The sequence below is a fragment of the Mycteria americana genome, chromosome 1 (genome assembly GCF_035582795.1).
Source record: "Mycteria americana isolate JAX WOST 10 ecotype Jacksonville Zoo and Gardens chromosome 1, USCA_MyAme_1.0, whole genome shotgun sequence".
Classification (NCBI taxonomy): Eukaryota; Metazoa; Chordata; class Aves; order Ciconiiformes; family Ciconiidae; genus Mycteria; species Mycteria americana.
In genome coordinates, this window is record NC_134365.1 from 197,937,956 (window position 1) to 197,954,579 (window position 16,624).

Genomic DNA, 16,624 nt, shown 5'->3' on the forward strand with positions numbered 1-16,624 from the left:
TGACACTTAAATATGATCGATTGCCACACTTATAATAGCTGGGGTTTTTTTATTGTCAGAGCTGAACAACTCAAGTGATCACTAGCCTGCATTGGTACTATTATTAAAGTCTAGACTGTAAATCCCTTCCTGACACTGAGAAGCAGTTTCTCACTGAAGAGGGCCTGTAGCTGCTGTGAACAGCAGTTCATCATAAAAAGAAAAGGCTTAAAAGTCTGGATTTAAATATTTTATCCTTAAATTTGTCAGGCATAGAATCTCTAGGCAGTGATATAAAAAGTCTGAAACGGCTGTTGAAGATACCTAGTCTCTCAGCTACACCAGGAGATCCTCCTGGGCTTATCAATTCAGACTGGTAAGACTTCCTCAAGTCTTGAATTTTCAGTCACTGATGTTTTAGACACAGTTTGGCTAGCTAGCATCAATTACAAAGTTACGGCTCCGATTTGAATAACCTTCTTTCCACTCAGTAGCATGCCAGTTTTGTTTCTCCAACATGCCTAGGATGCTGTATACTTAACGTTCCACAGGCCTTGGCATATGAGGGTTGTCGTGTGAGGTTTCCTTCTGGCTGGGAAGACTTCATGTCACGGCGGCCTGTTGGAGAGAGCTTTCTGGGGAAGAAACAGGCAGAAAAGGGAGCCGCGCACCGGCAGCCGTCAGAGGGCGGCACAGCACCGCCAACGCCGCCAGGCCGGCTGCGGGCTGCGGGCCCTTGCTGGCGGCATCAACAGGGTTTACAGTCCAGTGATGCTTTCCCCTCTTTTGGAGTGGATTCATAGATCTGTTCTAGGAATTGTAGAGTACACACCTAGTGAAGCCTAAACAGCCTGTAATCAATACCCGTTTTACGTTACAGATGTTTTCCCCGGCAACACGCTGCAGGTGTGGGTTTCCCAGACGTAACTGCGTCCTATGACATTCCCGAAGCTGCTATACCGAACATGTACATTTGTAGACACGTTATAAGAGGAGAGGGCAAGACGGGAGCTGATGGGTTATTCTCTTCATATTTCTGTACCTCTCGGAACGCAGTTATGCGAGGGCTGTGAGGACTTGTCCACACAGGACAAAATCTTTTGCTTGCACCTGTGGTTATCCAAGGCTTTTGAGCTGGCACCTGTTAGGATGGAAGCTGCGCTGGCTGTCTTGGAGCGCCCGGTCATCTTGGGTTCAATCCTTCTCTGGGGTAGTCTGAACTAGTCTGGTTTGGCTAAAGGGAACAAAGAATTTGCTGTTAAACCAAGATAATTTATGGCAAAATTGGTTCAAGCCTTATTGCCTACTCTTAATGGGGAGTATAAGGAAAAAGCAATTTGAAAGAATGGTAAGGTGGATATTTATATTTTTTTATAACAGTTCAAAATAAATGAAGATATTTTTTTTTCATGGTGTGTAAATAGGAAACATCGTAAGGGATGCTTTGGTAATAAATTATTTCCAACTTTTTTTTCTTCTAATCGAACTTGTAACAATGAAAGCAATATATTAATCTGTGTAATGAAAAGGTGAGTCATTATATGGTTTTTATTAACCACATTGTCTTAAACCTAATGTTGGAAACAATAAAAAAAAGTTTATGTTAAAATAAAAACTCTACATGAGTAAAATTTCCTTCAGAAATAACAAAACATAGTGATTGAAAAATAGTTATTTTTTAAGTAGAGTATTTAGGTAAATTCAGTACATTAAAATACTTCATATTCCACTCCTTTGTAACAGGGTGTGTGCAGAACAAATAATATATTCTCTAATACTTATTTTCTGTCTCTAACAGGCTGGCAATTTTGAAAATTTCTTTTCTTCACAGCAATATATTTTCTGTTTCAGTTTCTTATTTTGATTACACTATAACCTGCCCTTTACGCATTATTAGAAAAAATGCTATTTTATTAAATAACTTTTCACAAGCTGAGAAATTACTGTTCACGAGCTAATTACAGTGAAAACCACTCATCCACTTTTCTGGAATGCTTCAGGAGTTCCTAAGCATAAGAAAACTATTCATTATTAAAAAAGAAATTATGCAGGAACTGAGAAGTCTTTATTTTGGAAAATTTGTGTAAATGGAATACTGTAGCTTCTACTTGTATATTGTTATATACAGTGTTCCTATAGGAAATAACTTTTCTCATAGAAACAATCTTTTAGGCAATCATTTCTGATATTGAAAGTGCTATAGAATTCTAATTTTAATATACTGATACTGAAAGGATTTTCTTGGCCAAATTACCACAAATTTTGTTGCAATAGAGAAATATTTATGAAAACTCAGTTGCTAAGTTAAATGCTTATTTTTTTCACCTAATATGTAGCAAATGTGTTATGATACTGGTGTGACGCTTGCTGTTTACAACAATGTTTTATTATGTCAAGTACTTTTTCAAAAAGCTCCAGTATATCCTTTAGTCTTACATTCAATGAATTTAATTTCATTACTCATTTTCATTACTCTCAAATTGAGAGTAACCTGGTTGGACAATTCTGTCCTTTTATGAAATCAAATTTCCTCATGTGCTGTAAACATTTTTTTTCCTAAAAATATAATTTCAAAATCATGTAAATGAAAATTCCTTACTGATTCCTTACTTTAGAATAAATTCCTTGTTAATTCCTTTATGTAGATGAAAATTCCTTACTGTGTCCCAAAAGGCAATCAGGTTTATAAAGAATTAAGAAAGAAGCAGTCTTACCTTGGATTTCTAACAGAGGAACAAAATGGAGCAGAAATAGCATTGCTGCCAGTCTGATGTCAGTAAGATTAAGAGAAGGGCTATAGTATGTTTATGGCCATCAAGCAGTACTAATGCTCTGGACATCTTACTAGCTGCTCTCATAAGGGAATCTCCAGTTCAGCTATGTGTGGCATTGAGCATGCTTGCAGCCTGCTGCTTCCCAGCTCTAAAGAGAAGTCTCTTGTCTTTGTCCATCAGGTTGTTGCCAATTATTTAAACCATAGTAACAGTTTTGTCTGGCTTCTGGATTACTGCTGCTTTCATCTGAGAGAGTGTAAGGGATTTTGATTTTACTAGATTCATGACTGATTTCTAATTTTGGGTTATAGGAGGTCTTTCTTTTCCAATAACAGTAAGTTACCTTTGTAAGGGAGATAAACATCTCTAAACAGTTTGCTGTTATTATATTGCAGCTGGGATTACAAAGCAAAGATGTCAGTTTGATTTTTTTTAGTTACAATGCCGTCTAAGTACGAACATCCAAATACTTAAACATGTAATCAAACATCGCGTAGAGTTGGCCCACTGAACTCAGTTGCTTAGTTGTCTCCAAGAGTGACTTCTGAAATAGCAGTTTCTCAAAGAAAGATCATTTCCCCTTTGCTCTAATTATTAGTCTGGAAAGTTAATATATTTCTGCCCCATGTTATTGCAGCCTTATATGTGTCCCTCACTTAATGAAAACTTTTTTTTCCCACCCAAGGAGGATACCACAGACATGTAGAAGGTCTTCTGCTATACCACTATCTGCATTTAAAATTATGCAGGACAGACACATTGCTCTAACATTAATACATCATTTTGTGTAAGTTTTCAGTGCATTTAACTAATATGTGTGACTAGTGTCGCTGTGTTCTTCCATTGCATATTTTTATTTAAATGAGGAAAACAAATGCAAGAAGACCACAATGCATTTGTATAAAATCTCACCAGAAATTATTGATAACTTCTTTCTAGAATACTTCAGAATACATGAGCTAACAGAAGGAATGCAAAAATCTCCAGAAATAGGGACTACAAAATACAATGCGTATGAATAGTCCACTCCATAAGATACAAAAAAGGCCTGTCATGAATTAATTGCCGTTAAAAGGCCAAACTGCTGTTCACATCTATGCAAGGCAATGAACAATTAAAAAGGAAGAGGAATACTCATACCAGAAAGTATTTGACTTCAGGAATTAGCAATATCTGGGATACATTTACCACCCCAGCCACTGGTGCTCTTTATATTGAATATGGGAGGCAAATGAAGGTGGGAGAGGGACGTGGCATACTTACACCTATATTTCTTAGTGCTATGTAGCACTGTAGATTTTCTGCACTTTCTGAAACAGCAGATGCAAATGTGCACATTTGCCAACATTGCAACATGGAAGGTGATTGAAGTCAAAGTTGGTGGAAAGGTCTAAAGGCTCTTGGCCACCACAGTAAAATTACATGTATGTCTTGCTTGGTGCTGTTTGTCTCTCTTTCTGTTTTCTATGTACTGTCCACTCAGGCACTTGAAGAGTTCCTAGCCTCAGAGAAGGGATGGATGGCACTTAGATTCAGCACATGCAAATGAAGAATACAGCTGAGAATAGTAGTCATGCAAAATTATGTGGGGATCACATGAAAAAGTGAAATAACGTTCGTAAATGTCCTTGTTTCTTGGCATCCTATTCCTATCGTGTGCTCAGCAAGTTGTCTGCTCAGAGGACTGAGGCGCAATCAGCTGCAGGTCACTAGCTGCAAAGGAGCAGAGCTGCCCTGCTTCTCACTCTTCTTTGGGACCGTGCCACAGATCACACACTGGCGCCTTCTTGAGGCCTTCACAGCAGTAACAGAGATAATGCCTTGCCTCTGGTACAAGTGAGAGTGGTGAAATCACTCGGAGACTTTTATGCCTCTGCTTACCTGTCATTGCATCAGTGATGAAAATGGCAACTACCTATTACCAGAAAGTCATGGTTGATTTTGCTGTCCTGACATAGAAGTCTGGCTTACAGCTCAGTGTAGAGGATCCTGAGTATAACTGATTTGAGCAATGTACTTAATTGCATTTTTAAGCACTGCATAGTACTAGGTAGTAATACATTCGGGCTAAATGCTGGTGAAATAGGTGAAATAAGTAGTCTGTGTACAGCGGACTTCTGTAGAGACCTCAGACCTTTTAGGTGTTTTTTTGTGTGGCCAGATTCTCATGACTACCATTTCTCTTGATTCTATGTAATCTCCCTTTCCCCGTTTCAAAGCCACATGTAGGCAGGGAACAAGGAAAAAAAGCTACTGAGGACTTAAGAGACACCTCTACCTTTGCATCCTAAGAGCTGGTGTTCAGACGGGGATGCAAAATAGCAACATAGGACTGTGTCCAGGAACACAGAGACATGACTTTTGAGGTCAGTGTTCTTAAACTAAATCCTGGATATGCAGGAACGGTGTGGGCTGAAGTCAGCCCACAGAGGAAGTGCAGAGGATGCCTTTCCCCACTTGATGGGCCATCTAGATTGCAGAGAGTCCTGCTGGGAGGCTCAGCAGCTAGGACCTCAGTCCTGTCTACTGCTAGCCCAGAGGAGAGTGTAAGGTGGTTGAAGTGATGCAATGTCTTGAACTGGAGAAGGCAGACGTAAAAAATGAGCCAATTGGAGGTGAAGAACAGGAATCCAGAAAAAAAAAGCATCCATTACTTAGAGTGTCAACAAAGACAGTGGTTTTGCCAGTGTTCCCAGGCACAGAGAGAGCATGGCAGAACTGAGCTCATCTGCAAGAGAGGAAGAGCAAAAGCAAGGTTCAGGGAGGAGACCGGTATAAAGGCAGTGTGTTGCTCTGGCATGCGTTGGTTGATGAGTGCCAGGCAATGAACTGTTTGCAGACAATGAAGTGTGATGCCCCTCAAGGTAAAAGTGTAAGAGAGCGCTCAGGAGGATAAGGGGAGATGCTGAGGAAGACCCTTGATAAAAGGGAAGGAAGGATGTCCACTGTGAATGTTAGGCATTTCATATTGAATCCCTGCAGATTCATGAGATTCCTTTTGTGGAAATGAACCTCCAAGATGAGATTTAAAAAAAAATGAAAGTGGAAACTTATGACTTTAAGCCAGTCCCCTAACATTTTGGCATCCATCTAGTGATGTTTGAATGTTGCTGAATTGGGGCCACTGCTGTTTCTCATTGGGCTGTGAGGAACAGCTATATGTTTCAAATGATATTCTGTTTGTTGGCTAATTAAAACTGGCATCAGGAAAGTGATTGAACCGTCACAGGGAGAAATTGTTTCTGTTCCTGTTTCAGTCTTTTAAAATAGAAAACAGATGTTTCCTTCATTCTCTACTGCCAAGCTGTAGGGAACCCCACCTAAGAAAAGCATCCCTGACACAGGCAGCACTGCAGACCCTATAACCATGGCAGGAATAGCGGTGTGGACAGGACATTGTCTTGTGCAGGGTTTCTAGGTTACCAGAGCCAGTTGATTTTGGTCTCTTTTTTCCTCATTTAACTCTGTTTTCTCACATAACGTTGTTTGTCATGTTCTTGTGATGCGACTAGAACTGGTTAGAAGTTTTAAAGAGAAAGCATCAAAAATGTTGATTTGCAGCTTGTGACTTTTTTCCTCAAATTTGTATCGGTTACACATTAATTCAACTTAACTGCCTCCAACACTTTCAGTATGCTAGCAGACTTGCAGGCAATGCCTCATGATTATTTTCCCAGAGAACTGTAACCTTTCAGAAGAAAACATGTTTCACCTGCAGTTAAAATCCTACCTGTCAACATTTACACTATGGGGTTTTCAGAGTTAATGAGTGCACTATCAGGTTAGCACTCCTTGTAAAAGACACATTCCAGAGTGCTATCATCAGGTACTTTTCTTGCTCAGTTAGTACAAGACTGGCCTAAGGCATGCTATGACATTATGTTGTCTGCAGTGTCATGGCTTACCATTTTAATAACTCTTTCCATGTGTAGGGAGAGCGACTGTTTTATTTTCATGCTTCACTGTAGCCTGAGCAATGTCCCCTTAAAACTACGTTTGTTTGCTCTGTTCAGTTGTGGTTGTATTTATCTAGTATAAGTTGTTTGAAACCCAAGATATAGCACTGCTTTAAGTAAATGGGAAAATAGAATAAAACAGTGCTGAAAATGACACGTATATGAGTGATTTCTGAGGAAGAAAAATTTAATTTTCATTCATTGTTTTCAGGAGTTTCATGTGGGAAATCTTTTTTTCTGAGATGTCAAGAATACACTCAAATAACTGCTCACCAGCCACAGCAGGCCAGATTACCAAGTCACTGTTTCCATGAAAGCCAATACAAAATTCTAGATAAAGCCTTTGTAACATCAGACAAGGGAACAAGTGAACCCCATGACTCCTCTGAATGCTGAAGTGGCTAAGTTCATTGATTGTCCCATCAAAGGATTTTGAAACCTCAATTCACAGAAACAGGAAAAAAACCAAAACTAGTTTTGCCTTCAGTTAAAAATGAAAGCTACAGGATATAAAAGTGAGTTTGTTGTTGCATGTTCAAGATGCATTTTCACTTTTGGTATATCCAAGAATGCAGTAAGAGACACAATGCCATTGGGACTTTTATGATATAGTCCTTTGTAATTGACAACAGGTATTGTCAGAGAAAACTGAAGTCTCTGTTGAAATTGTTGCTGGTTTACGTGCTGCATTTTATCTTAATACAAATATGGCATTGCTTCACAGCCTGAGTCATTCCAGGTTGAATTGCTGCTTGACCCTTTAACTACAACTCCTATGTGCAATTCCTGCAATTCCAAATATGAGCACCAGCGTTTGAAGTTACGTTTTAGTGTATCACTGTTTCAGGAATAATGCTTGAGAAGTGTTCCTCCTGTCTTCTTCAGTTGCTTATTCCTTCCTTCATTTCACAGAATCACAAAATCGTATAGGTTGGAAAAGACCTTAAAGATCATCAAGTCCAACTGTAAACCTAACACTACCAAGTCCACCACTACACCATGTCCCTAAGCACCTCATCCAAACGTCCTTTAAATACCTCCAGGGACGGCGACTCAACCACTTCCCTGGGCAGCCTGTTCCAGTGCTTGATAACCCTTTCAGTGAAGTAAAATTTCCTAATATCCAGTCTAAACCTCCCCTGGCGCAACTTGAGGCCATTTCCTCTCGTCCTAACGTGTGCGACTGCAGCAGCTGTCGGGAGGTTACCCTGTACAAGTGAATTGTTCCCGCACCACTCTGCTGTGCAGGCGGAGGCCTCCATCAGTGAAGCTGTGGTAAGCTCCAAAGCTTCACACTGCACGCTTAAACCTGCTACGTGATGTGCAGAGGCATGTACTCAGTACAAAGGGAATTCTCTAGAATTCATATACATGACTATACAAGACCACTGCTTATAATGGCATAGCAAATTGGACTACTCGTCCGTAGACTGTTAATTTGACCCACAGTTCAGTGCTATGTTACTTCCAGCCTCATTCTTATACTTGACTGAAAAAATAGCACGTGGGGATGAGGGGTAACTGGCATGAGAAACTAGAAGGAAACATCAACCTGAGAAGGTCGTTAATATAAAGGATAACCTCCGTTAGTGAGACACAGAGGGCTGGGAGGGCATGGCTGCCTGCTGCCCCATGTGTGCTGTCAGAGCTCCCTCAGGCCCTGCTGGGCTCCCTCAGCTCCACCTGCCGCCTCTGTGACTGAAGCAAATGTGGTGAGGGGGAAAGAAAGGCCACTTTTTAAAAACATTTAACGCAAGAAAATATTCAGTCCCCCATCTCCCTCCCCCACCAATCTCCTTCAGAAGGACAGGCTTTCTGCTAGGTTCCCCCAAAATGGTGCCTCACAGCTACCAAGAGCTCCCTGTCTGGGCTGAGGCTTTCGGGCCTGCCAGGGCAGCAGGATGCAGACGGGCAGAGCTGTTCGGCTGCTGCCGGGTGCCTGAGCTTTCCCTCCCCTTCCCTCAGCGCAAGGCATCTCCTCGGGACGGGCTCCTGGGCATCAAGCAGGAGGTCTGAAGCAGCCTCCTCGCTGGGTTGCAGGGCACTCTGCCAGAGAGGACAGCTTGTTGCTCTCAGTGAAACACAAATCCAAGGCAAGATCCTTTTAAACTTCTGGTTAATTAATCTAATCAAACTAAATTTGAACACTGGCTTGTTAAAAAGATGAATTATCTGGTGTTAATGCACCTGTATGCCCTGTCCATGTCGAGAACGAGAGACAGGCCCACACAGTCTTTGTGATACTCCTGACCTGAATTTTTAATATTAAATATAGATCTTTGCAGTAATGTTTGTGACAGCCATGTGCATAACAATTCACCAGAATTGCAGAAAAATAGAGCTTGAGGAATCAGAGCTGTCACCTAGCCTGAAAGGAGGAATAAAAGCGGCGCTCGTGCTTTTCGTGATGAATGATCGACACGGCTGTTGTCAGCCCTTTCCTCTCCCCCACCAGTAAACATTTCAAAACTGCTGCCTAGCAGAAGTGCAGTTGGCTACAGACGCTGCCCGCAAAGGCAGTGGAAATGGCAGCAGTTTCATCTGTCAGGGGTGAAGACCCTTCCCACTGAATGTGAGAGACTCCCACCTGGCACGGTCCGGGTTGGCAACGCTGCCTGTTCCAGCTCACAGGGGTCAGCTTATTCGACTGCTGCAATGGCAAGTGAGAGTGGTATCCACAGCCAGGGATCATAGCCAGGAGCGGGGTGAGCTGGGCATGGGGACCTCCTCCGGGTGAGACACGTTTGGACAAACCCACAGAACTTTTCAGTTCAGCAGATACATGGAGCGGCTGAGGGAGCTGGGACTGTTTAGCCTGGAGAAAAGGAGGCTGAGGGGAGACCTTATCGCTCTCTACAACTGCCTGAAAGGAGGTTGTAGAGAGGTGGGGGTCGGTCTCTTCTCCCAAGTAACAAGTGATAGGACAAGAGGAAATGGCCTCAAGTTGCGCCAGGGGAGGTTTAGTCTGGATATTAGGAAATTTTACTTCACTGAAAGGGTTATCAAGCATTGGAACAGGCTGCCCAGGGAAGTAGTTGAGTTGTCTTCCCTGGAGGTATTTAAAAGACGTTTGGATGAGGTGCTTAGGGACATGGTATAGTGGTGGTCTTGGTAGTGTTAGGTTTATGGTTGGACTTGATGATCTTAAAGGTCTTTTCCAACCTATATGATTCTGTGATTCTGTGATTCTGTGAATAGGTCAATACTCACAAGCATTCCTACGTCTCGCTGAAAGAAGGCATTTGTCATGTTGTATTTTCAGTGTGATAAAGCACTAATTGCATGCAGGGAAACATCTTGCTGCGAAAGGCAACTGCATGGAGATGGTGTGTTTGTAAGACTCCTTGGTTTCCTGGTACACAGAGAGAGTCAGCATTTTCTTGTTTTGCCATTCTGGTGCTTTCATAATTCTGTAGGGTATGTGTCAGCTGATTTATAAATGCTCCTTTAGCTCTGCTATTTTATTTATGAGTATTGTCTGCACACCTTATTGCTTTGGACCATCTCTTGTTTCTGAGGTGCTTCTTAGGGATAATCAGCTATCCATCTGTTTACTTATCCATTAAAATAACCAGTGATTCACCTCTATCTCAGGCTGTGTTAAAAACCTAAACATTCTCATAATCTTTAATGTGACTTGCTAATCCAAGTAGCATTGCAAGCTCCCTATTCTCCTTTATGGCTTTACCTTCAGTTGGTAGACAGGAGATGACAGTGTCTCTCCAGTGTCCCTCTGCTTCACTGCAGGATGGGCTAGACCAGGAGTGCAGCTGGGTCTTGGGATGACATTGGCTTCAGAGCTCCTGCTGACTTGCTTTATCCCATGCTCAGCCACGACAGAGCTTGTAGCACCTGACCTGCCTGGAAGCTCAATAGCTTTAGGGTGGTAACTCCTAACCCAGGCTGTAAGGACAGAGATGTCTGTGAAGCACTGTGTTGTGAGAAAATGTCCAGAAAAGTCCTGAAAGAATTAGTAAAATCTGTCTTTAAAATAGATTAGTGAATCTGCTGTCATTTCAGTGCCCATTTTCTCTGCAATTTTTCCAATTTATTTCACAGTCTAGATTTTTGTTACCCCTCTCTCCAGCAATTTCTTCATCTTTGTAGCCCCAAAAGAGCCTGTATATTAGTAAAAAGCAAGGCCAAAACCAACTTGTCTGCAGCTGTCTTTGAATGCCTTTCTACATCTTTTCTCACTCTGGTAGCATAGGACACTCACTGACTCGCCTTCTAGGTTATGAATTTTTATGCCTTCAGCTATTAGCTCATCATACATCTACTGGACCAACCTAACTTATTCATCTTAACATCCATATTTTATCCCCATGCCAGTTCACTTTACCTAGATTTTTATACAGATTTTTTTTAAGAGAGTTGACACAAATTATTTGGATATTGTTCTTGACTTGATTTCTGTTGAGTGCATCCAGGAACTCCATGGAGAATGGGAATCTCAGGGAAACCAAAGTTTCATTTGCATTAAGACAGGGCTCTGTTAAAGACTGACATCTGAAGTGGTTTTCCATTGGTTATTTTCAAGGAAAAGGGATTCTACAATGGGTAGTCTGGGAGTTAGATGGTTTCTTCTCCTATTTGTTTCATAGGTTTTTCCAAGTTTTCTGTGGATAAATGATACACAGTTTGTAAGAGGAATGAAACTTGCTTACATATAGCATTGTATGCTATAAAATTATTGTCTTGGGCGTGGCACATTCACCAAACTGGTGCAATGCCATGTATTCCTTTAGGAGATTTTTTCCAAGTAGTGATCCTGGGAGGTTGGAGAATTGAAAGGGAGGTCTGCTAATGTTTTCTTCATCTTTCTCATGTCATTATATGCTGCCTATTCTTTCACAGGCTCTAGTAAGTACATTGTTCAAATTCAGAATTACTGAGGTAAGATGCCAGCTTCATTACACTTCAGCCAAAAGCTGAATTCTGATAAAAAGCCCTGGTTTAGCCTATCCATTTCGTTGTTTCCAGAATGATCATGCAGCAAAGCTCAGCGACAAATTGTTAGTGGCTGGGAACAGTCAACACCTGTATTGCAAAAGTATCGCATATGAAATGTGGCTGCAGCAGCACATGCATGCAACGTGCTGTCAGGAAAAAAACCACCGTACCCTCAGTTTTTATTTATGTGTGCTTCTGTTGTGTTCTTGGTGTTGGGAGAGCATTTTTGTGCTTCACACTCGTGCTCGCAGGGCTTGGAGCACTTGGTCAGATCAGGGTGTGGCTGTGGTTAGATTTAGGGCTGGAGCAGTCAGAGACCCCCCTCTCTGTGACTGCTGTTTTCTGCCCCTCTGGCTGCCTCTGCTGTTGGGCCCACACCAGTGTTTGCAGTGAACCAAGCTGAGGCATGGCTCCAGCTGAAAAATAACCTGGTAAAAAAGGAGCGGGCAAGTTCCCTATTGCAAATGTCCACACAACCCACAGATTGCTTTGCCAGTGCAATGGGAGGGCATCGTAAGGGTGAGCTGGCCCTCACCAGCTGGCATCAAGGAACAGCAGCTGCCTGGCTCACCTGTAACAAAAAAATGAACCACCATAGGGTAAGCCTGTGCTGTACCGATCAAGGTATTTTGCTGTATCTGGCCATGCAGTACATGAAAGACCTGGGCTGAGGCTGCAGGGTATAGAAGCTTTTGTGTTAAAAGTTATGCTGTAAGCTTGGTTTGTCAAGAGACTTTAAGGCAGGAAGCAAAACTGTTCATTAATTAGGAGTATTCACAGGCCCCCAATAGATGTTTCATTGTTTAATTAATTGCTGTACTACCAGACTGCTCAGTGAAGGTGAGGTTTCTCTTTAAGGCCAAGCTGACCTGATGGTGAGCTGCCACCACATAAACTTGTCTGGCCCCTCTTCTCCAGCTCCACAGTCGTATCACCTTTGTCATGCCAGCTCTAGCACAGGATAGTCACTCTCTGCAAGAGTAGTTTTCTGCCGGTTTAGTTTTCTTCATGAGCTCAGTGCTGGTCTGCCAAGCATCAGGGAAGCAAGGGAGGTGGTGGGAACATGCAACCAGGAGCAGGTAGGGGTAGACAGGGCAGGCTGTTCCTGCCAGAAGTCACCATAAGGTCTTCCTCTGGTCCAGAGATCAAGGATTATCAAACAAGAAGGGGAACAAGACCCCTAGCACAGTCTTTTAGCCAATCTTTGTTGGTGATAAGTAAGAAAAAAAAATCATTTTCTGCATAGTGGGAGACAGAACATGACAATGTGTAAAGCAGCAGTGGAATGCTGGCAAAGTTGCGAATGGCCCGTTTTCTGAGTGAAATCTGGGCTTGCCCAGGTATTGCAGGGTGGATGCGGACTGTCCCCATGTATGCCACTGACTTTACTCCATTATACAAATAACGAGTATGGAAGAGGAATGGCTTTTATGTGAAGCTGACTGGCCCACAAGGCGAGGAGGAAAACAGATAGGGTTGCACTGGCACATCCAGAGGTTATCTCTTGTACTTCCAGAGCTGCAGGTAGTAAGCTCCCTCCAACTCCTCCAGGAAGGGGTCAGCTGGCAGGAGGAACTAATTTAAGAGCTACCTTGTTGTTGGTATTTCCACAATGCAAGAAAAGCAGGAACAGTTTAGGCCCACAAAAACGTTTTTCTTTCATAGCATTATTGATAGTGTTTAGCTTGTAGCTTGGTCTTCGGTTTGCTACACTGAAGTGTGAAGCTCAGCCAGAGAGGCAACATGCTGGTGGACAGCCAAAGCCCATCCCTCAGCAAGAAGTGTGAGCAGGTTGTAGGATGTGAGCTGGGATTATTTGCAAAATAGCTGGGGGATCCAGAGCCTTGAAAAGTCAGTGGAGATGTACAGATGCTGCTGGCCCCCATTTCGGAGTTCCTAACTAGGTGGTGATGCCCAATATCCAAGACTGGATTATTTTAATTTTCTTAAATATTATATATATAAGCAAGTAAAGCCACAGCCTGCTCTATCAATCACATCATCCATCACGCATAGTCAGAGCTGATTAGGTGGAGCCTTGTAAAAGTGTTTTTCTAAAAGTCACTGCAAATGCCTCCTTTGGTCACTTAAGGATGCGGCGGCTGGAAGCCAGCCAGGCTTGCAGTGCCTTTTCCAGTACGTTACGTAGCACATAAAGCTCACTCCGCTGTGCTGAGCCAGACGGGGCCTGTGAGTGGCTTTCAGGGCCTGCCATAGATGGTGCTGCAGCTGGGGATTTGCTTGTGTACCTGCTTTGTCTGGCAGAACCTGTAAAGTAGTATCCAGTGAATGCTTCAATACACATAAGCATAGGTTTACTGACAACCAGAGAGCTAGCAGGTCAGAAGAACGGTTACTTGCTGGATAACATGAAAGAGGGCTGCTAGATGATGTAGAAATATTCAGGACATGCTGGTGTCATGAAACACCATGGTGGCATGTCAGGACATGCATAGGTTTGTTTGAAAGCTGGTCTGTGGCTGTTAAGGGAGAAAAACGCCCTCCCTAGTACCTGCTGCTGCGCAAAAAGGTTTATGCTGTACTCAGTGCATTATACTGTGCAAACGGCATGCAAGAAGCCAGAAGAAAACCAGAGAGTCAGAGAATAGGATGAACCCAGTGCTACAGTACTTACAGTAAATTAAAAGAGACTTTAAACTATTGGGCTAAGGTTAGGTACAGTGAATTCAAAACCAAATGTAAAGAAAATGGTGTTCGCGACACAGGGAAAAATGAACTTTTATCCTCTGGCTGAATTGCTTCAAAAAAAGTTGCTTTTTTTTTTTTATAATTGCTGTGTTCAGGTTAAAAACATGTGATATGAATCACAGTAATGCTTCTCCAAATATTGTATAAGCTATTTGGTTTACTGCCAAGAAGGCATGTAATGAAAATTGAAAATAGAGATATTAAGAAAAAAAAAGAAATCTGCATGCATTACTGCTGACATTTGTTGAAATAAGAAGGGACATGTAAATTTATATATAGATTTTGTGAGTTAGAGCAGGAAGTGAAATACAATTGAAATGACACTTGGAATATTTTTATGGAATATGGTAGTAAGTGAAAATATTTGTGACATTAACTCAAAGATAAGAAATATTCAAAGAATTATTCAAGGATTTAACACAATAGAACCATATGCTTAGATTTAAAATGTGATTGTCTACAAATGTAACACATTTAAATGTTTTAAAAATATATCCATCTGAAAACAGCCAAAGTTGCTGAGAACAGTGCATAACTCACAAAGCCCCCCAGGCACTACAAAATGGAAATAAAAAATTGACAAAAAACATTTTACACTGTTGCTATGGTAATAAGAGTAGTTTATTTTTAACAAGCACAAAGAAACTCTTGGGAACTTACATTTCATTTGGAAATGGAACCTAGTGGGCAGGATTTTTTTTATCAGAGGCTACCTTTGTCTTTAAAGTTTATGATCCAAGGTGTGACTTGACTAAAGCAGCAGAAGGTGGGTTGACTTAGTTTTTCCTGGATTTTAATAAAAAGAGTGAGCAAACAAATAGACTCTTGAAGAAGTCAAATTAAAGACATAACACTGAAAGGACCAAATTGAGTTTACAATTCAAATTTAATCAATAGGCTAAATTGATTACCAAATTAACACAACAGGTAATCAACACAAACTTTGTGGTTGACTTTAGTGGGGATTGTATTATTTTGATTTTAGATTTCAACTTCTTCCACGTACATACCTACCCAGAACGCTAGCTGATATATTACATTCATATACCTGATGAAGGGTGTTGGATATACAAACTTTACAGAATCTAAGTATCAGTACTGCTCTTAGACATTTGTCAAGGAAATTTTTCTAGTTCTTTTCAAGGAAGCACAGATTTATGAGGGCCTTAAATGACAATGCTTTAACACTTAGGGCCAGAAATTACACAGTACAGCACTTAACATGTAAGCCCAGTCCTTCCAGAGTCAGATACAGAAACCTATAATTAACGCTTTATATGAGTTTTATGGAAATTTGGACTCCCTCAGATGACAATTCCCAGCTCTTAATACATAGGGCTCACTAATTCAAACCCAAAGTCAATGTGATTAGCATGCAGCTTCCAAAAAGTGTGCAGAGAACAGAAGATTTCAACCCCTGGGCCTTCTAGTGTGTGAGTACCTTATTTCAGATGCATTGAAGCATCTCCATTTATCAAGCTTCTGATATCCTGCAGAGATACTTGTAAACTATCCTGCACTGAACTGCACAGGGCTTTCCCTTTCAAAACCCGTCTAAAGGAGGAAGAGGAGCAGTGACATCATTTTATGTGATGGCCAGTTTGGCACGTGGGAAGGAGAAGGCCTCTACCCTGCTCCTCAGCTTGCAGAGATCGACATCTGTTGCTCTAGCAAGCATGTTGAATCACAGGGCTATTGATCTTAGGCCAGGTGGAAAGCAGTTTCCAGCCATGTCTTTACTAGCAAATGAAACAGCCCTCAGCCATGTTCTTGAACCCTAAGACCAAGTAATACAGAACAGCCCACACCTATGCTAGTAAAATCTTGCTCAGTAAACCCTGTTTTAACAGGGTGATGGTGCCCAAGCTGTGCACCTGGTATGATTCCTGGACTGTTAGGTGCTCAAATACCTTGGCTGTGTCTGAGAATCAGGACACTCCTAACTAGCACAGACCAAAATTGTGCCTAGTAGGAGTATAGACCATTGCATTCTTCCATAACTTTTAATTTACTTTGCAAAGGGTAATCTCCATGTCTGTTAGAAAGCTTTGCTTCTCTGCAAGGAGAAATTCAAAGTCTACTTGGTAGTGAAATGAAAGAGAAGAGAGAGAAGTAACAGGGACATGTATATAATGCTTGGGGCAATCAGTGATGTTGTCATCCTTGTTCTCAGAACTTTGTGCTACAAGAGGCATTGGATAAAGTATACAAAAAACCATGGGAGCAAAAAAATGGTTTCTTTGCTTTCAAATG

General features: G+C 41.7%; 1 protein-coding gene across 1 annotated transcript in view; it reads right to left on the reverse strand.

Moving 5' to 3' along the window:
- RXFP2 (relaxin family peptide receptor 2) overlaps window positions 1–1,166 on the reverse strand; it is a 36,518-nt gene extending 35,352 nt beyond the window's left edge. The window contains 1 exon segment of the mRNA XM_075498735.1: window positions 1,022–1,166. Coding sequence (XP_075354850.1) covers window positions 1,022–1,166 — 145 coding nt within the window.
- Window positions 1,167–16,624: the final 15,458 nt, after the last annotated feature.